At 36.6% G+C, this 22,431-nt stretch overlaps 1 protein-coding gene across 2 annotated transcripts in view; it reads left to right on the forward strand.

Annotated features, from left to right (window-relative positions):
• The first annotated feature begins 3,832 nt into the window (after positions 1–3,832).
• The window catches only part of LOC109095329 (parvalbumin-7), a 39,800-nt gene continuing 21,201 nt past the window's right edge, over positions 3,833–22,431 (forward strand). Inside the window, exon 1 of one of the 2 annotated variants that reach the window (XM_019109050.2) lies at positions 3,833–4,061. Coding sequence is in view for 1 of the 2 variants with exons in the window: in XM_019109034.2 (XP_018964579.1) it covers positions 12,018–12,033 (16 nt within the window). In the remaining variant the exon portion in view is untranslated. Of the gene's footprint in view, positions 4,062–12,002; positions 12,034–22,431 lie in introns of those variants that run through there. The other variant, XM_019109034.2, reaches the window with a different exon arrangement.

Here is a 22,431-nt window from a genome sequence, read left to right on the forward strand (position 1 = left end):
TATACTAAAATGTATATAGATGGGGTGCATCAGATACATCTATGAAACGAATATATATATAGCCTTAATTCGCTATGTATGGCCGTACCAATATTAGTAGCTTTGGATGGAGGGGAGCAATAGAGGCAAAAGAAATGGGAATAGACACTATTGCTTGCTGAAAGACAATAAATATGACTGCCATCCCACCATGGTTTTTCTGTTTTCCTATAGTAAATATGGAAATAAATGACATTTTTAAAATCTGGCATATATCAAAATATTCAACAGTATATAGAAACCAGGTATGAAGAAACAATGTAGATATACACAGATGCATCTAAAGATCCAGTAACTGGCAAAACAGGTGCAGCTGTATTCATCCCAAAATACAATATTAACATCCAAAACAGAATTTCAGATCACCTATCAGTCTTTTCAGCTGAAATAATGGCCATTATTCTAGCACTATGGGTAGAGGAAGTTAAGCCGCATAAGATAGTCATATGCTCAGATTCCATGTCCTCCTTGACAAGTATCCAGAGTGGAAAATCTGTGTGTAGGCAAGATCTTTTAGATGAAATAAATTAAGTAATTTTTAGACTAACTCAACAAAATAGTTTCACACAGTTTACGTGGATTCCAGCGCATCTGGGTATTGAGGGGAATGAAAAGGTGGATAAATTGGCAAAATAAGCCCTGAAGACAGAAAATATAGATATAAAAATAAAATCAGAAATTAAAGTTATCATTAAATACAATATTAATAAAATGTGTCAGGATACATGGGATCAGGAGGAGAAAGGAAGACTTTTCTATAGCATTCAGAAAGAAGTGATTGTTAAAAAGTACAGTAATCTGAGGCAGCAGGAGGAAACTATTTTAACAAGGCTGAGAATAGGGCACACAAGGTTAAATAGTTAGGAAAACACTAGACAGGATTATGTATACATTGTGGTGAAGTGGAAAGTGTAAAACATGTACTCCTGATATGTAGGAAATATTCTGAAAAAAAGGAAAGAACTACAGAGGGCATTGGATAATGGATTGATCTTAAAAAACGTATTGAGTCTGCCTGGCTCACAATCTATAATTGAGGCTGTCATGACTTTTCTAAAAGAAACTCAACTTGTAAACAGGATGTAATAATGGAAGGAAGGTGGGTAAAAAAAAAAAAAAATTTTATTTTTTTTATTTTTTTATTTTTTGGTTATACACAGAGTAGACTGTAAAATTTTATATCCCAATGAGTTCACACTTCAGTCCTGCAGATGGCGGTAATGTACTTCGTTTGCAAACCGCCAAATAAAAACCACAGAAGAAGAAGAAGAAGCAGCTACTGTTTTGTGAGGGGGGGACTCGATTTCACATGACACCGGATCTCCGGCGTGCGGCGTTTGGATGCGGAAAAAAAAAGTCTTCATTTAAAAGCACTTGTTGATATCATGTTCGAGTTCATGAGTTCGCCTACCAATGTATGACAGGAACACAGCTTTCACTCTCAACCAAACTAACATTACTAGCCAATCAGAAGTTTTTGCTCTTATAAACACGAGAGGCGAATTAGCTGATGAATGGAAAAGAATCCTGATTCTCGAGCGCGACATACTGAAAAAGCTGCGAGGCGCAATGGTCAAAGATTTCCATCTAGCGTCATGTTTACATAGAAAAGCAGTAATCACGTCATCTCCAAAAGAATGATATGATTGGCAGAACGAATTTATCGGGATTTTTGAAAGGGTCAAGTTTACACATGATCTCTTAAACGGTTATTTACCAGTAAAGACTGTATGTGTGAAAGGGGCTAAACTCTTCCTCTGCATATGCGGTGAGTTTTGGTTGCTTAATTAACATTCATCTGGGAAAACTCACTTGATTTGTAACGTAAATCATTTAAACCTATGCCAGCACAGGAGAATACATCAACATATTTCTAAATATGCGATTTATTGTACGTTGCAATTTCATAAAAAAAAGTTTCTGACTTTGCATATGTCCAAATATTAAAATTAAATGGATTTAAACGTCGTTGGATCACATGAAACATCACCAGGCTTGTGGTGCCCTCTGCAGGTATTTGTTATAATATAAGCATATTACATTATCTATTTAACACTGTTGTTCAGTAAAACCATGTACTTGGTTTTGATACTTTATTTGAGGCCAATTATTATTGCTTCATCGTTACTTTATATTTAAATATAGCCATATTAATGCCTGTTTTTCCACTTTCCTTCTATTTGTATTACTAAAAATATCAGATTACTCACTTGTCAAAATAATCAGTAGATTACTTGATTGGCAAAATAATCACTAGTTAAGCACTAGATTAGTTAAAACATTTCAAAATACAACTGCATTGTTTTACTTTTTGTGATTAAAAGACGATTATTTTGTCATTTAAAAATTTCTTATTAAAACATTGTCTCGTTCTAGTGAACCAAGTATATGCATTTTGTCTCAACTTGAGAGCTAAGTGTATTGTCAACCCCTAGTGTCTATGAGCGTGATAAAGCTCATCATTTTCCAAGTGTATGACATAGCTTTCATTCTTCAGGTCAAATCATATATTCATGAAAAAAAATGAATAAGGAAAGCGATATCTTTGCCATAATATCCTTTCAAATGTTAAAGTTGCCCCAGTCATTGTGTTCTTTGCATGTGCTGGACTTAATTTTTACCATTTTGTTTTATTAGTTTATTTATTATAATTTGAAAGATAATCACAATATTGATTGATAAATAGGATCTTAGATTTTCGTCCTTGAAAACCAAAAAGTAGTACAAGTCCTTGAAAGTCCCGGAATTTTATTTTGCAGTATCTGTACAAACCCTGTTTAGTTACCAGTTCTTGGACCATTTTAATGTTTTTGTCTAATTGAACTGAACTGTAGTTTTCAGTAGTAAACTGTCTTTGTATATTTACTATTTTATATTCATTTCCTGGTATTTAATTTACCATTATTTTTTTTGAACAAAACAATTTCATAAATGTCATGTTTTAGATTGTAGATCATCTTGTACCCTGTCAAGGACAAAGCTAACCAGCAAAACTTGATATCAAAAGCATCCTAAATGTTACATGGGTTTGCAGCATATTGTAGTGAGTAACCTTTCTTGTTATTGCTGCTAGTCTGAGCCTGTCAGGGGCTCATGGCAATGGCAGATACGTTACTAGTTAGTTAATTTTTTTTTTTTGCTTTAACCCGTTTACCAAATAACCCTGTGTGTGTGTCCATCCCGGCAACCCCCAACTCCTGGAGAAAAAAAATAAAATAAAAGGATAATTCTCTTTTTCATTCATTCATTAGGTCATTTGTTCATTCATTCATTCATTCATTCATTCATTTGGTCATTTGTTTATTCAAGTCATTTATTAGGTCACTTGTTCATTCATTCATTAGGTAATTTGTTCATTCATTCATTCATTTGGTCATTTGTTTATTCAAGTCATTTATTAGGTCATTTGTTTATTCTCTTGTTCAATCATACATTAGGTAATTTGTTCATTCGTTCATTCATTCATTTAGTCATTTGTTTATTCAAGTCATTTATTAGGTCATTTGTTTATTCTCTTGTTCATTCATTCATTAGGTAATTTGTTCATTCATTCATTCATTTGGTCATTTGTTTATTCAAGTCATTAATTAGGTCATTTTATTTATTCTGTCATTAATTCATCGAGTTGGTCCTTCATTCATTCACTGATTCTTACTGCTTTTCTTATGGCATCATGCTGTCCCTCCTATCCGATTTAAGCCCCTCCTCTTCTCTCTGTCTGTCTTTCCCTCACTTTCTATCTCTCTGTCCGTTTATCTCCTCTCACACTCTCTCTCTCTCTCTCTCTCTCTCTCTCTCTCTCCTTCATCTCACCTCCAACTAGTCAGTGTTCATCTCTGTCCTGCTCCGTCTCTCTCTTTTTCCCTCTCTGTCTCTCTCTCTCTCGCCCTCTCTCTCTCTCTCTCTCTTTGGTGTGCTCAAGCTCCAGTTCGGTTTGCTGTCTGTCTGTGCATTGCCGGTCTTGTTCCTCTGCAGACCTGAACCTTCAGCTGTACTCGGGACTCCAGCTCACTCTACAGCGGGTAAGACTCCAGGCATGCTCTACTACTACACAGGGAAGAGTTATGTGACGATAAAAAAAGGAACTGTGTTGATGGGATGGAGACAGAAAGGAGAACAAGTGCTAAAGGAAGTAAGGAAGTGAGACAGAAAGTACAATGAAATCTGGGAGAAAAATTGGTCAATTATCAAGTATGAGGAAGATTTAGACAGTTAGAGGATGCAGAAAGACAGGGCGAGATGGTCGTCTCATATCGAAGTCAGAGTGGCTGCAAAATCATGTTCATGTAATATCCCATTCACAAACCACAGCTGAGCTCTGCCAGCCCTCCGCACTGTGCGTGTGATAGAGGGAATGAAAGAGCTTGTACAGCATTCCTAAAAATGTAATAGATCACATCTAGTGAAAATGGGACTGTAAAATGATAAAAGACTGGCAGACAGTTTTATGAAGACAGAGATTTTTACTTAATGAATCGCTTATTAAAAAGTGATTTGAACTTCAACAATGATGAAGGCAACGTGGCATAGAGCACTCTGTCTGTCTATCCATCTATCTATCTGTCTGTATACATACTGTATGTATAGTTCTGTCTTTGTTGTTCTGTCTATTTATCTGTCCATTTATTTCTTTGTCTGTGTATCTTTCTGTAATTCTGTCTGTCTGTCTATCTGTAATTCTGTCTGTCTGTCTCTGATGTTGGAGTGTTGTTTCTATTTAGTTTGTGTCTCTGAATGCATATATATTCATCATATTCATAAACTGACACTGATTATGCTATAAATGTACTGAGATGAATGATATTGTGCCAAATACTATTTCCGCAATAATTATGTTGCCTGCATCAGTTGATTTACCTTTATGTCACTTCTCTAATGGTGCATCTCTTTCATCTCTCAACATATGCATCGCCACAAGGACTTTTCATTGACTTCTGTTGTTTATTGAGCTAATTTAAGTAAGTCTAAAAGTAACCCTTATTTTATTTAGATGTTCATTATTATTTAATCCTTTTATTAAGGTGACTGTTGAAAGGTCCCTTAAAGTTTGATTTCAGGTTTTACCATCCTTGAGGGGACATGTGGTTGGACTGTAAGCAAAACCTCAACATTCAGCTTTCCTTATAGTCCAGATGTTGTAATTGCACAATAGATTGAACTAGCACAGAAAGAGAGGTAAAGACTCACATAAATGACGAGTGATGACGAAGGATGAGGAGGAGAGCTTGGCTGCATTAGTGCTGCTCCGGTCCTGGTGCAGGAGCATGTTTTTGGGTTCAAATACTCTCTGATGCATGCTGTCAGGGTGTGCAAGGACTGCTGGAATGAGGTTAGCATGTTCGTTAAAGGGATTCCATAGCAAAAAGATTACAGCCATTCTGCAGAAATGGAACAATGTGTGCATGTGAGTGAGTGAGTGAGTGAGTGAGTGAAAGATGCATTACTCCTGCAGGCTGCCTGCTCTGGTTAATGAACCAAATCAGTCACACATGCTCAGTCTCCTGCACAGTTGGATTTACTGTCCACCAGAGGTTACCAGTTTAAACTGTGTGGTTTCTTGAACTAGTCTTTTTTTCCTGCCTTTTCTCTGGTGTGTTTACTGCATGCTGTTGTCTTGATTTAAAGGAGAAATATTTAATTGCTGCGCTGCTAGAGGCACCAACTGGAACGGTTCTGTCCCAGAGGTGCAGTCCAGTTATGAGTCCACCATTTTTTGGTGGCTTAATGCCACACGGACTGATAAAGAACTGTTCTGGAGCCCACAAAAGTCCTTCTGAGCTCTCTTCCAAAACCTAAAATGACAAATAAAGCCCCTGACGTCTTTGTGGACTTACTGCAGCCATCGCTTGATTGCTGGTGCACATCAGTTGACATAACCAGTGGTTGATTTTAAACTGTTTTTGAAACAATCCCCTTTTCTGCATTAAGGAGACTTTAACATATGCCATTATAAGAGATTAAAAAAAAAAAAAAAAAAAAAAACATTTTCTGTACATTTTTTAGAATTTATGTGGTGTTTGTGTTTGAACTTAGTGTTTTTTTTTTTTTTTTTTTTTCTAGTTATGAGCCATACACAATGTCTATCTATTCATCCAAGATTGTGTGTGTGTGTGTGTGTTTCGGATGTGAAAGCAGTCAAGATTGGACAGCTGACACTAATTGACTATTGGCAGATAGAGAATGCATTGTTGGTGTGTGTATGTTTGAATTTCTCTCGTACGTGGGCAGCTTTTAGATGAAACTCAACAGCCACCTATTTCTCTCTCTCTCTCTCTCACACACACACACACACACACACACACACACACACATCTCTCATCAAGGCTTTCTGGAGATTAATTGATGAGCTTAATTGATGAGCTATTGTTACAGTGTTGAAATTATATATTAATTGATTCAAGACTTTGTGAGGTCTGCATTATTTCAGCCCTGCATTAGAGGCCTCACGTAAAACAATCAAAGCAATTATGGCCAATGACTTTTCAGAAGCACGTACACACATTATTTAAAGCTGAAGTGACTTTTGATTTGGAGGATATGGTAAAGGTATGCATCATTTACATTCATGTCATTCCAAACCCGCATGACTTTCTTTTCTCTGTAGAAAAAAAAAGGTGATAATTTGGCCATTTTTTTTATTTATAAGAAGTTTGTATGAATTCTATTTCAACGCTTTCCAGGATTCAGTTAACAGAGGTGAAAAGTATCATGAAATGAAAGAAGTGGACTGTTTTTTTTAGACATCTACTGTATAAAAGGGTTTAAAAAAACTTTCACCTTTGCATTCCAGAGAATAAAATATTCCTTTAATGTTAGTGACTGCACAAACGCATCAGTTTGAATGCACACACATACTGAAGCACATTTGCGGCCACATGTATTGAACAGCTGCACACAGAGAAGAATGTCACAGCTTTTGCTTCCAGTCACATTCACAAAGCAGGAGGCTGACTCTGAGTCATAACTCAATATTTGAGCTGTCAGAACCCCTAGATATCCCACAAATTCAGGTTTAAATTCCCCTTTAACCGTTCATGTCTGAGGTTTACGCCTGATCACATGCTCATTCAAGGTCAAATGGTCTGATAACTACAGCAGACCACTGCAGTACATACTAATGGATTTTATTTCAGTCTAGTTTTACTTGTGAATGTCTATATCAGACTCGTTTAATTTATGAAGTTCCAATTAAGGATGGATCATGATTAGGGTTGCACTGATTTTCTGATATATTATTAAGGTAATAAATATGTTTGTGTTATGATTGATAACCAATAGAAAATATTAATAAAAAATAATTCATATTATTGAGATTTATACAGTTTGTTTAAAAACTGTCTGAAAAAGTAATTATAAATGTTGCAAGTAAATGAAAAAACTACATTTCTGTAGAAGAAATTAATAATTTTACTCAGTAAGGATGCTTTAAATATATCATGAGTGACAGTAAAGACTTAAAATAGAGCTAAAATTCTATTTCAAATAAATGCTGTTCTTTTGAACTTGAACAAAGATTCCTGAAAAAGTGTGTGTGTATATATATATATATATATATATTATATATATATATATATATATATATATATATACACACACACACACGACACATCCCTAGTAACAATAGATTTTAGATATTAGATTTTTCTTATTATTTTTTCAGTTAGATTTTTTTAGCAGCGGTGCTTTTATTAGTATTGCTGTCCTTCTGATCTGTCCTTCTGTTTATGGTGGATCAATCAACATTATGAAGAAACAAATCTCGCTCTCTTGTTTGAGTCCTTGTCAGCGACACTGTGTGGGTGTCAGGAGTGTTTGAAATGAATATGTGTGTGTTGAATGCCAAGCCTTTCATATGTGTGTGTTTGTGTGTTTATCTGATTTGGATTTTATCCATAATGCTAAAACACCTGCTAATTATCCACTCAGAATTGAGCCGCGTACTAATGGACAGACACACAAGCAGGCAGACCCATTAGCTAGCACACTAATATCAGTGTGGGACAGATAAATAAGAGAGGTTTTTTGTTAATAAGCCATTATTTGGAATGGCAGTGTGTAAATATTCTTTGTACGAGTACAGCACTGATTTATACATCTGTGCAAAAAGCAGATGTCTGAACGTGGGAATGTATGCTGCATCTTTAGCCTTCCTCTTTTTGCCTTATTCTCTTAGGCTTTAACACATTAAATAATTTGTATAATAATGACTGTTTCTTATTGCATCATTTTCTTATGTATATTATAGCCTCAGAAGACTCACTTTTATGATATTTTATAGTGCTCTTGTTTACTGAAATCTCTTCTGATTGCAGAATTTGGTATCTTGGCAAAGCTGAGCCAAATGTGTGTGAATGATCAATTCTCTTTGTAGCATTTTAAGGTGAGTATTTTTTTGCTTCGGCTTTTGGCTGGGTGAGGGAAAAGTCTAAATTTAGACTGACGTTGAGGTTACTGTGTCGCACCAGGAGTCACACCTTCAATTAACCAATCCCTGACCTCCTAAATGAGGTCGGCACTGTGGCAGAGGTCCACTGGGACACCAGTCTAAAACAGACTCACTCAGTCTTATCCTGTTACTCACACTGTTCTTTCTTCAGCTTTCTGGATGTTCTTAAATACACTGTGATATGCCCTAAATTTGCAGTTAGTCCTTTAAAAGTAGCTAAGCTCTGGAGAAATTATACTTGAATATTACAATTCAAACTTTTTGTAATTTATTTGCTCAAAAATACAATAAAAACAGTAATATTGTGAATTATTATTACAATTGTAATTTTCTTCTTTTCATGCAGCACATGTAGACCTGTAGACATTCTCTTTCTGTCTCTATTGCAGAGGTCAGTCATTCATTCAGTCAGCAGAAAAGGAGAGGGAGAGCACATTCCTTTGCTTTTTACTGAATAGCAGTTTTCAGTTACAGTATCTCTGCTTTGTCATCTCAGAAATCTGCCTGATCTCAAGGGATGCTTGCACCTAAAGGGCAAAATAATAGAAGTGACAACAGCTGATATGAACCCACAACTTCAATCTGGCGACTCAAGTTTTTTGTGTCTGATAGAGTTCCAGAGGTTAAGGATACTTCCTCAGAGTCAATACTAACTGTGTTTCGGTCTCCCGCTGATGTGAGTTATCCTACGAGATATAATTAGCCTTATTATCCTATAGTCTGACCCCCACTCTCACAGAACCAATGGCAATGATACACATGCACCAAGGGACAAAATGAAATCGGTTCCTTTTTAGCTCGAAATTATGTCATCATTTGCTCACTCTCATGTAATTACAAACCTTTATGACTTACTTTCTTCTGTGGAACACTTGGTGTGTTTGGTCCATACAATGATTGTTTTTATCTCACAATTCTGTCATCTTTTTTTTCAGAATTCTCTGAGAAACTCTGAGGAAAAGTCAGAATTGCTCAGTTGCTGAGTAATTAATATTGGTAACCTCTAATCTGAATATTTGGAACACATGCATTTACACGCTCAGGAATGTTCCATCACATACAAGCAAATAACAACAACAATGTTCTCAATGTTCTCTAGAAACCAAGAACCAATCAGAATCCTCGTCATTTGTGCCAGACCACTCAAACTCACCAATCCTGAGGGTGCACCGCGATTCTGAAGGTCATTTTGCTCCTTGTAAAAACAGACAAGGCATAAACATGTATTGTACTGCTCGAAGCCAGTGAATTCTGGGATAGCCAGAAGATAGACATGGTCAGTGGTGTGGAATGAAGTTACTTAATTAGGCCGAACAGTGCTTTAATACCCACACGGCTCTGGGCAGTTACAGTAAGAGGCCATTATTACAGTATTACTCTGTGTGTGTGTGTGTGTGTGTGTGTGTGTGTGTGTGTGTGTGTGTGTGGGACTGCTTATATAGCTCATCACTTTCATTTACGTCCTGTATGACCATGAGATGTAAGACCTTTCTCTCTACCTTTCATTCTGCGGTTCTCTATGAGGCACTCGGTGCACTGTTTTTGCCTCAGGCTCAGGCTGTTCACTAGAGTGTAAAGTAACTGTGTGTATGAGTGTGTGTGTTTGTGTAGATTTATGTTGCAGTATGTGAATAGTGCTCCACTGCCCTTGATACTGATACAGGACCTCTCTGTCTGTCTGTCTGTCTCTCTCTCTGACTTAAATCGTTATGGGTAAAAGCATGCACACTGTGTATATGCAAGTGTTTATCTTGAGAAAACCGTTGTGCCGGTGTCTATATACTAAATAGACCTGACAGACACTTTGCAGAAAGCTCTTGGAGCACCTGCCATTAATAAAATACTATGATTTATTAAATAGTTTATTGAAAGTATCCTAAAAGTGACGTGTAAAAGTCTTCTGAGGTTGTTTGACAGATTTGTGTGAGAAACAAATTACATTTAAATTATTATTCACTGAAAAGAATTTGGATATTCTACTCTTTTAAATTCTTTTTCTTTGCCTACTATATAGTAGGGAAGTATGCGATTTTGGATGCAGCCACAGCAATGTCCAGTTTGTAAATAATTCATTCTTTTAAGTCAAGTCTTTGGTTTTGGTTGATTCACAAAACATGTCTGAATGATTTTTTTCCAAATAGGACTAAATCGGTTATCAATTTCAAATTACTCTGTGATCCAGTCAGATCGATGTCCAATTAATGAATGAGTAATTTTTTGTGTTGATTGAAAACTTTTCAATTAACCATTCAAAATAACAAAACGTGTATGAATGATTGTTCACAAATCAGACCAAATTAGTTCTCAAGTTTTAACTCACTATCTTAATGATCCAGTGACAGCAATGTCTGGATTGTAAATTAATCATTCTCTTGAATGAGTTTTTTTTTTTTTCTTTTTCTTTTTTTTCAGTTCATAATACCTGTCTGAATGATTTTTTTACAAATCAGACTGAATCTGTTCTCAATTTCATTTCACTGAATTAATGATCCAGTCACAGCAGTGTCTGATTTTTGAATGAATCATTCATTTGAGTTAAACTTTTTCAGACTGAACAAATTAGACTGAATCGATTCTCAGTTTCTATTCACTGACTCAGTGATTCATTCACAGTGGGTAGCGGCTCACTGGCAGAAAGGCTATCAGTGTATAACAAAATAAATTTTGCTCTGTTCATCACACAAAGCTCTTGTATGACTAGAAGTTGTTGGAATATAGCGCACAAGTTGTATGGATGAATTTTATGATCTATTTGCATGCTTTTTAAAACTTGAACGCTTCAGTCCACATTTATTGCATTGGCATGAAAAAGAGCAACCAGCACTTTAGAATTTCTCCTTTTGTGTTCAGGTTTGGAATGACATAAGTGCGTCTTAATGATCACAGCATTGACATTTTTGGACGCACCATTCCATTCCAAAAGTTTTCTCTCGAAATCAGCACAAAATGGCAAAACATCAACAGATCCCATCTGGGGCTACTAATTGCACTTCTTTTTAACTAATTTTAGCATTGTGGTAATTACAGCTGAACTGTTTCGTTTTTGTGTTGATGCGTGCTGTCTTACAATGAAGATTTGCTGACTGCAGAGGAACTCCTCAAATAACTCTGTTTTCAAGGATTCTTAAACAGTGAACAACAATCCCCTCTAGCACACACACACACACAAGTTGGTATGGGTGCATTTTTTTTTTTTTTAACGCCATTTAGTATGTTTTTTTTTTTTTTTTTTACATAGGACACAGGAAGTGCCCTAATAAACCACCTTCACATTGTAATACCTATGTCCATGTCATTATACAAATTTGTGTCCTCATAAACCACCCAAACCAGTGCACACTCTTACACACACACTTTGCACCAGACACAAAGAGAATACTAATTTCATGTTGGTCCTCTTTTTTCACGCTATAAGCTGTGGACATGACAAGAATGGAAATAGTGAGGAAAAGAGAGAGCAAGCAAGCTGCCTGCTGGGTTGCGGAGAAACAAAGAGGTAGAGGAAGAAAAGAGGACAGGAGAAAAGGAATGAATGCACAAGAATGAAGGTGAGGAGTGTGTGAATTAAAGAAATCAATAGGTTGAGATTGCACAAAGAGAAAGATATATTAGCAAAGCATTGAAAATTGCTACAAGCCCTATCTGGTTCTGAAGTGTGTTTCAGTGATAACTCAAAACCAGTTCAGTCCGGTCCAGTTCTGGATTAGTTGGTTCTGAGGTTTATTGCGGTGAAGTAGTAAGTGTTTTTGAACCTCAACGTTCTTCTGTTTGTTACAAATAAATGAGGAAAAAAACAGCTAAATAGTATTAGCATACAAACATTTGTTTTAAGTTTTATTCATGAAAAGTTTACTTTCAACCCTGATTCTGACAGTCATTGGTGGTTGGCAGCAATTGTGTGGCACATTCAAGAGCAACACGTTCATTACATTTACATTTACATTTAATCATTTAGCAGACGCTTTTATCCAAAGCGACTTACAAATGAGAACAGTAGAAACAATCAGATCAACGAGAAAACAACAACGGTATACAAGTGCTATGACAAGTCTCAGTTAGTCTAGTACAGAACATGTAGCCAGGGTTTTTTTTTTTTTTTTTTTTTTTTTGGCATATGATAGAAGAGAAAAAGAAAAAAAAGGTAAGTACTAATATTAGTTAGTTAAGTGCAGGCGAAAAAGATGAGTCTTTAGATGTTTTTTGGAAAATGAGTAAAGACTCAGCTGTTCGAATTGAGATCGGAAGGTCATTCCACCAGCTGGGAGCAGTCCAGGAAAAAGTCCGTGAGAGTGATTTTGAACCTCTTTGGGATGGCAACACAAGGCGTCGTTCACTTGCAGAGCGCAAACTTCTGGAGGGTGCATAAGATTGAACTAGTGAGTTTAGGTAAGTTGGCGCCGTGCCAGTGGTCGTTTTGTAGGCAAGCATCAGTACCTTGAATTTGATGCGAGCGGCTACTGGTAGCCAGTGTAACCTGATGAGGAGAGGAGTAACATGGGCTGTTTTCGGCTCATTGAAGACAACCCTCGCTGCTGCATTCTGGATCAGTTGCAGAGGCTTGATAGTACATGCAGGAAGGCCCGCCAGGAGAGCATTGCAATAGTCCAGTCTGGAGAGAACAAGAGCTTGGACAAGAAGTTGGGTGGATTGCTCTGACAGGAAGGGTCTAATCTTCCTAATGTTGAATAAGGCAAATCTACAGGACCGGGTCGTTGTAGCAATATGGTCTGTGAAGCTTAACTGATGATCCATCACAACTCCTAGGTTTCTGGCTGTCCTGGAAGGAGTTATGGTTGACGAACCCAGCTGTATAGAGAAGTTTTGATGAAAACGATGGGTTAGCTGGAACCACCAGCAGTTCAGTCTTAGTAAGGTTGAGCTGAAGGTGATGGTCATTCATCCAGCTAGAAATGTCACTCAGACAGGCTGAAATGCGAGCAACTACCGTCGGGTCATCTGGTTGGAATGAGAAGTAGATTTGAGTGTCATCAGCATAGCAGTGATAGGAAAAAAAGCCATGCTTCTGAATGACAGATCCTAATGACGTCATGTAGATGGAGAAGAGAAGCGGTCCAAAGTACTGAGCCTTGAGGAACCCCAGTAGCAAGTTGTTGTGACTTAGAAACTTCACCCCTCCAAGACACCATGAAGGATCTATCAGACAGGTAGGAGTTAAGCCACTGGAGTGCAGTTCCAGAGATGCCCATCTTTCTGAGGGTGGATAGGAGAATCTGGTGATTAACAGTGTCAAAAGCAGCAGACAGGTCCAGCAAAATGAGCACTGAGGATTTTGAAGCTGCTCTTGCCAGTCGCAGGGCTTCAGTAACCGAGAGCAGGGCAGTCTCAGTTGAGTGGCCACTTTTGAAGCCAGATTGGTTGCGGTCCAGGAGGTTGTTCTGTACAAGAAACATAGAGAGCTGGTGTGAACACAGCTCGTTCGAGTGTCTTTGCAATGAATGGAAGAAGGGATACCGGTCTGTAGTTTTCTAGAAGTGCTGGATTTAGAGATGGTTTCTTCAGCAGTGGGCTTACCCGAGCCTGCTTAAATGCTGAGGGAAATGTTCAAGAGTGAAGAGAGGAGTTGATAATGTGAGTAAGTGAAGGTATGACTGAAGAGGAAATCGCTTGAAGGAGGTGAGTGGGGATCGGATCCAGTGGGCAAGTAGTAGGATGACTGCAGAGGATAAGTTTGGAAACGTCCGTCTCTGAGAGTGGAGAGAAGGAGGAGAACGAGTGAGCATTAGTCGTTGTGAAGTTATCCTCAGTCTGCAGTGTGGAGAATTGGTCACTGATGTTTCTTGTCTTATTTGTGAAGAAAACTGCAAAGTCATCAGCTGTAAGAGTCGATTGAGGAGGAGGTGGAGGCGGATTAAGAAGAGAAGAGAAGGTTTTGAAGAGTGTCCGAGCGTCACAACAGTTGTTAATCTTGTCGTGGTAGTATGATGTTTTAGCAGTGAAGACGTTTGCAGAGAAGGAAGAGAGGAGAGACTGATACACACTGAGGTCGGTAGAGTTTCTTGATTTAAGCCATTTCCTCTCTGCAGCCCTGAGTTTAGAGCGATGTTCACGGAGTACATCGGACAGCCAAGGGGCAGATGGGGTGGTGCGTGCTGGTCTAGACGACAGTGGGCAAAAGTTGTCCACGCAAGAGGTCAGAGTGGAACAAAAAGTGTCCGTAGCACTGTTCGTGTCCAGAGCTGAAAAATGTGAGAGTGAAGGAAGTGAGGATGCAACCACAGAGGATAGGCGAGATGGAGAGAGTGAGCGTAGGTTCCGTCGAAAGGTGACCCGCGTTGGAGCGTGTGCCGCTTCAGGAGTAAGTGCTAGATTAGCAGTAATGAGGAAGTGGTCTGAGGTGTGCAGTGGAGTAACTAAAGTGTTGTCCACTGAGCAACAGCGCGTGTAGATGAGGTCCAGTCATTATGCTTATAATAATGAGAGTTATGTGTACATGCATTCATCTCAAGTGCCAACAGACACATAAATTCCCCTCTTAATGAGCAGAAAGCTTTGGTAATGTCTTCTGTGTCCTAGAGATGTTTGTAATTGCAAATTATTTACTGTTATTGCTGTAATTAAAAGGAGTGAGTGTGTTTGCTAGCACAGATAAGCAAGTAATCTCATCAGTGGCTCCTGTTTTCAATAAAATACTAAAGCATAAAAGTCAATAGATACAAATGGACGAATAAACATGTTATGTAAAAATGTAAATTAATCTGATGTTTCAAAAAGCACCATTCCTCGGAGATCCAAAACTCTGAAGGATCCACTAATGACTTTGGCAGCAAACCCAGAAGCTGTTTTGCAAAGAATCGCCTTTTTTTTTTTTTTTTTTTTTTTTTTTTGCATACTATCCGCCAAACAACAAGAGCCTGTTTTCCGAGAGTCACTCGGAAGATGATTTTCTCCACCGTTTAATCGCACAAAATCTTAGGACTGATATTACGGCAGCATAAAAATGATTAGCTCGCATTCAGGTGGCCACAGCAGCTGGTACAAACACATTAGCAACAAATTTATGTTTGCATGCTCCTCTTGACTTCCTTTTAGTTTGTAATTAGTTTCTAATTAAATAAGTTAATTTCTTTGTTTATTGCTTTCTTGATTTTTTTACAATGTGATTATGTTGTAACTCTTCAAAAATTTACAACGATAACCAGTTTCTACATTATTCCAAGAGTTTTGGTTACTAAAAATATTATATTATGTATTCATATCATCTTATGTATTCATATCATCTATTAATTTTTGTATTTTTTTTAATTATGTATTATACCATTTTAATTAAATGTTTTCATTTTTATATTATTTTTTAAAATAACAACTATTTACTATATCTTCATTCATTAATAGTTGTAATAATAATATTAGTTACATAATAATATTTTAAAATACATTATAATTAAACGTATTTAATTAATATAGTATACTTTTTAAGCTTAATTATTTTTAATTTCTTATTAGTAACAGTGACTGTAGTTGTATTGCTCTATGTTTATCTTTTATTTCTCAGGAGATTCAGTTAAGCATCAAATTGTCTTATCTCTCTCCTTTTTTTGGAGAAACATCTAAGACAAATGCTGACAAACATCTGAGCATAGAATGAGACTTTACTGCAATCTCTTCTGAAATTCCAGAGAATACTTTTTCTCAGTAAAGTCTTAAGCTTCTCAGTATGAAACTTAAGCTAAATTCTCAATTTGATCTCCCTTTAATCTCACTGAGACTTCATTAAATATCAGATTGTCTCATCTTTGTCTACTAAGAATGTTTTTGAAGAAACACCTAAGACCAATATTTGACAAATTAATGTGAATACGAAAATGGCAATCATATAGCCTTGGAAGAATTTCATGAGAAATGTCTGAGACCCCTGACCTTGTGACCAGACTTTGGTTTCATGGCTGATCTGAGCATGGATGAGACTTAAATTGAAAGGCTAAATTATCTTTTTTTATCTCGATTTAATATCACTGATGTCTTTGAGAAATAAAAGAGATATTAATGAGATCCCTTCTGTGATTTTGTTCTTCCTGTGAGCTCTGTAGTGATTTCTATTGCTTCATAATTTCATTGTTACACTCTCAGAAAAAAAAGGTACAAAAGTTGTCACTGGGGTAGTACCTTTTCAAAAGGCACAACTTCATACCTAAAGAGTCCATTTTGGTACCTTAAAGGTACATATTAGTACCTAAAGTGAACATCAGGGGTCGGCAACCTTTTTGGCATGATGTGCCATTTTTTTTATTTTTCTGGTTAACCACTGTGCAACCTCTCTTTAATGTTAAACTGATGCTTCACGCTCTTCCGTGAACAGTAAACCCTGCCTACTTTGATTTGATTGGCCATCTCAATCATTTTGGCATTGACGAGCGCTGTAAGATTTGATCTGAAGCGCCTAGTATGTGGTCGCGTGTGCATCCGTAGTCTAGCACAAGTTAATTCTCAGACTTTAATAGTATTTAAAGCTCCTAACAGGTTGTGTGACTATGAGAAGTTATTACCTCAAAATGTACTTCAGTATGCGATATTGCAATATCCTCATCTACTACCCCAATCCATCACACCGTTTCCACCAATTACAAAAGTTACCTAACCCTCTCTTACAAATTAGTACCTGAAAGGTACAAAAGTGTACCTTTTGAAAAGGTACTGCCCCAGTGACAGTTTTTGTACCTTTTTTTCTGAGAGTGTAGATGTGACAGAGAAGGAGCGCTTCTCAGAGAACTGAACCTAGTGACAGTACACTAAAATCTCCCTGCATGCTCTTTTGCAGCTAGCCACAAGCTGACATGGGGAAGTCGTGGCCTAGTGGTTAGAGAGTTTGACTCCTAACCCTAAGGTTGTGGGTTCGAGTCTCGGGCCGGCAATACCATGACTGAGGTGCCCTTGAGCAAGGCACCGAACCTCCAACTGCTCCCCGGGTGCCGCAGCATAAATGGCTGCCCACTGCTCCGGGGGTGTGTGTTCACTACTGTGTGTGTGCACTTTGGATGGGTTAAATGCAGAGCACGAATTCTGAGTATGGGAGATCTGTTTAATTTATCCTTCTGCTCACCTTAACACCAAGCAGAGGAATTTTTACTCCCTTACATTCTTCCACACATCAATGCCTTTCTTCATCAATCCGTCCATCTTTTCTTTTGAGATTTCATCTGCTCTTGTTCTTTTCCTACTGCTTTTCTCCACTTCTCTACTTTTCTCAAGGCTGCCTATATTCATTACTTCCCCTTCCTCTGTTTTTCTCTAGTTAAAGGAATAGTGTGACCGTGATTGTCAGTGTGTGTTGTGTGACTGAACACAGTGTTTGTGTTTTAATAGGTGTATTTAAGTTGACTTCTTTTTAGCAGAAAGTATGTCTATCTCTTACTTTCAATATCTGTATCTTAATTCACTTTGGAACTTCACTCTTAGTGCTCTAAAATCACTGACACACCAGTTGGTTAAAAATAATTAAAAAAAAATAGCTCAGAAAATATTAACTTGGCAGTATTTTTTTTCAGATTATATTTTGTTATCTAATGCAATGATATTCAAACAGGAATGTATGGTACAAGGTCAATTATAGGTCAATATTTAGTTTTTTTTAGTGGTATCATCCAGTATTAGATATTTGTATACGTGTATGTATATGTATGTTTATACAAATAAAGTGAATCTTTAAAAAATCATTGATTTAATTGTACTGTTAAATGTTTTCTTTAGCATATCTCAAAATGAATATCCATTTCTCACATTATGATGTTTTGATGCTTAAATTCACTTTTTAGGTTTTAGTTTGGAATAGAATAGGAATGTACTATCAGTTATTCACCAGTATTGGATAGTTGTATTTAGTGGTATTGGCCAGAATTGGATATTTAATAGTGCATAATCACTTTCTGTAATAGCACTAATAATTTACACATATGTACACATAAACACTAATAATTTAATAACACTGTGTAAAGGTAACATTATGTTCATCAAATCTTAAATTGAATATCCATCTTTCATACTTTACATTATAATGATGTGATGCTTAAATTCACTTTTAAAAAATTTATAATTTTAGTGAATTTAGACAAAATTCGTGTTTTATTTTTAGGTATTTCTCCTAGGCTTGAATTGTTTTTGACACACCTAAATTCACCTGTAATACCAGCAAAGGTCAAATTATTGATCTTCTGACTCAAACACATACACACACACACATAAGATGGTGGTCAGGTATTACAAACACGTTTTTGAAGCGCAGTCTTCAATGCACCAGGTTCTAGTTTTGAACTTCTGAATACAGCAACAGAAGACAAGTGGAACTCAAAGGTCAGTTTCACAGATGAGTGTGCATGGGTGATTTATTTGAGTGTGAGTTTGATTTGTCCCTCAGTTTGTAGAAATGAACAGGAGATGCATTTAGAGTTGTGTTTTGGGCTGCAGAAAAATGTGCATTTTATGGTAAACTGCTTATATGACTTTGTTATTTGAGCTTTAAAGTCGTCAAAATCGCTCATTTGAGGTGGAACTATAGTGGTCGAGTTGTGATTTTTGTGTGTGTGTCAACACGGAAAGCAAAAAGGAATTCTAAATGTGAAGCATGAATAGACATACTACATACAACAGCATGAATGGACAGATGAAAAGGGAAATAGAGTGTGTGTGGATGGCAGAGCTAGTTGGAGGAGCATTTTGTCCTGAGGCAGTGATGCATTGTGGGAGTCCTGCAGCATGCAGTGAGACTCACGCAAGACTGAGCTTGTGAAAGAGGAACCTGGCAAAGCCACCAATCCTGTTGACGCATTAGGCACATGAATCTTTACAAGTAACTTTTATTTAACCAAAGCTATTTCCTCTTTGTCTTCTGTTTCTTGAAGTCTATTGCCTGTTTCTCTCAAGGGGTCAAGTTTCGGTTGGTTGGCCTGGTCCAGTTAGCCCCTGCTGGTAGATGTCATAACTACACTATCTTAATGCAAAAACAGTGATTCAGAGTATTTTTATTTCACAAACAACACATTAAGTTTTTTAAAAGTGTGAAATGGACTCATATATTTCCCTGCTGCCATCAAGGTTTAGGATAGTCGCTAGTGAAAGTTTGGGAGTGTGAAGTCAGAGGTGTGTTTCCCAAAAGCATTGTTAGCCAGCTTTGGTTGCAAGTTCCATTGTTACTAACAAAGTTCCATAATTCGGTGTTTGTTGAAACCATAGTTCCAATGAACATTCTGAACAGCATCCCAAACTTATGTGGTTGAAACCACAACTCTCGACCTGTGGTTAAAAGGATAGTTTCTTATTAGTATAAAGTGAACATAGATCATGCTCTTAGGCAGAGTAAGCAAGCTAATATATCTACATGTTCTGTATCTTTCATTCCGTTTTTATGTGCAAATATGTTTGGAACACTGGAGATTGACGTAAGAGGGAACCAGCAATTAATCAAACATCAAATAAAAACAAAAATATTCACATTGTCATCAGGTGCCATGTTCTTACCAGCAGCATTTCAGAATAATTACGCTATGGAGAAAACTGAACCGCATAGCCTACGGGGGTACACCAGTTACATGCTGAATAAGGTAATTAAAACAATGAACAGCTTTCTGTTGTTTCATGTAAATGAACTAATAATCTGACATTAACTGCATTCTTGAATTGATTTATTAGCAGAAGTTATTACTCAACCACTTGCACATGGCATCTTTAATGACATTACATTAACAACATTAACCAACTTGGTTCAAACGATGGAGGTGAAGCCATATCATTACTTTTTCGGGAAGAAGTAGCAAATAATTTGTTATTTTCTCCAATGATGCATTATAGGAAGAGTATTTTCACCATGGGATAAAAAATGTACAAAGATAATTGTGATTTTTATCTCACAATTCTGGAGAGGAAGGTTTGTTTTCCTGCCCTTATCTCTAAACACACATACACACATTGAGGGAAATGCTCTGTCCTACTCAAAAAACGTTCTGTAATTGCTCACCCAAAATTATTGATGAATTTCTAAATTTGACCACCTCTTTGTCCCCCAATCATTTACTGTTTTTGGATGTACTCCCGGTCCATGGACCTCCCACTCCGGGTTGTTTCATTATGTGCATGAAATACAGGGCTTTCTTTTGAATTCATTTTATTGTGTCCTTATTTTTACCGTCCCAAGAAAACCCTTGTTCCATGGCACCTCTCCTCCTCCCTCCATCCATAATTGATGAGAAAATATTCCTCTATTTCTCAAACTTGTGCTTTGCAGTAGCAGCAATATGGATAAGTGACTCACTGATTCAATATATATATATATAAATTAAAACAATGCATGGCCCTTTAAACATATATATATATATATATGCACAGTGTGACCCTTTAAACATTTAGGATAGCAAGATGAAGGATTTGTTCATATATAATATAATCTTGATTATATACAGCATTTTATTCCCCCACAAATTGTGAAAATATATTGTTTTCTAGCTGTTCAAAGTATTTTCTGAATTATGAAGTGACAAAAAGAGATACCCAGAATTCCCTCTGTAAAAACATTTGACTCTAATATGTCAAAAAAAAAAAAAAAAAAAAAAGAATTTTGAAACTGACTTCATCCAGTGTCGAGATTTTTGTACTAGAAATTTATGCAAATTAGCACATATTTCATTAAATAATGCCCCATTTGCATATTTAAACATAACATTTTAGAAAACTTGTAATACAAAAAATGTTTGCAATTATCAATGTAATCAATCAACTTGGTAAGTAAGGAGATAACTATTGGTTAATTTTTTTACCCTATTCACCTGCAGTGTGGTGCCAAAGTGTAAACAATGCATTTTCATCAAAAACATTGCACTTTCATAAAGGTCCTTGAGTCTTAATACACATTCTTGAAGATTTTTTTCTATGAATGCTGTGCATTGACCTTTTCTTTCTCTGTATTTATTTATTTATTTATTTATTTATTTATTTATTTATTTTTTCCAATTTATTTAGAGCTTATGCATTAAAGAAACATGGAAATATAAGCTTTTCAGTGTTTAGGGCGGACATCTCAGATGTTTTTGCCTAATATATTTGTTTGTTTTTTCATGCAAGCAATCCAACAGTTTTAGAATTATCCATTTTTCCATTTCCGTCCAAGTCTTTTTGGACTGATTAGGAAGTTTTCAGGACTGAAAAGTACAGTATGTTTATAAAGCACATCAAATGTCTTCAAAAGATCAAGAAAAAAATCTATTTGTGATGTAACCCCTGAAATGACTTCAGTGTTAGACTTTAGCACAAATATCATATACAAAAGTGTAACACCAGGTGGTCCATTTTTTCACACACACCAGCTAACCAGCAGTTGAATGTGTTTTGGGTTGGCTTGTCCTGGTTTAGCAGAAGGCATTCCAAACCTCTAAGGTCCTGTAAGAGATCCACAATCTGTCTGACAAGGATAGAACACCGTCTGTGCACGGACACACCTGAATCAAGCTGTGCTTTCTATTTCTGAGTGGATAAATCGGAGCAGTTCAAAAGATTGTGGTACGGATCAATGAACTTGTCTCTAATGTTAATGCAACGTCAGTGCAACACTCGGTACAGGAGTCCTAAAAGGTAATTGGACACACAAAAAACAGGTAGTCCACCCAAAAATGAGAATGTCATCACCATTTACTCACCCTCATGACAAAAGAAAATATTTTAGAAAAAAGCCCCAGTGTTGGACCCCAATGTTTATCAAAATATCTATTGTGTTCAACAGAAGAAAAAGTCATACAAGTTTGGAACAACATGAGGGTGTGTAAATGATGATGGAATATGTTTTCACTTTCACATTCAATTTTGCATAGTAGATTATTTATTTTATTATCTGAAGCCATTGAATTTTTTCAATGAGATGTTGTGCTTGAGCAACCCTTTAAAATAATGCCATTTATGCATTTTAATAGCCCCTTTGAAATCAGAAAGAGATTTTTGTGGCTTTTAGT

Source organism: Cyprinus carpio, chromosome A3, assembly GCF_018340385.1.
Source record: "Cyprinus carpio isolate SPL01 chromosome A3, ASM1834038v1, whole genome shotgun sequence".
In the NCBI taxonomy this organism is placed as follows: domain Eukaryota; kingdom Metazoa; phylum Chordata; class Actinopteri; order Cypriniformes; family Cyprinidae; genus Cyprinus; species Cyprinus carpio.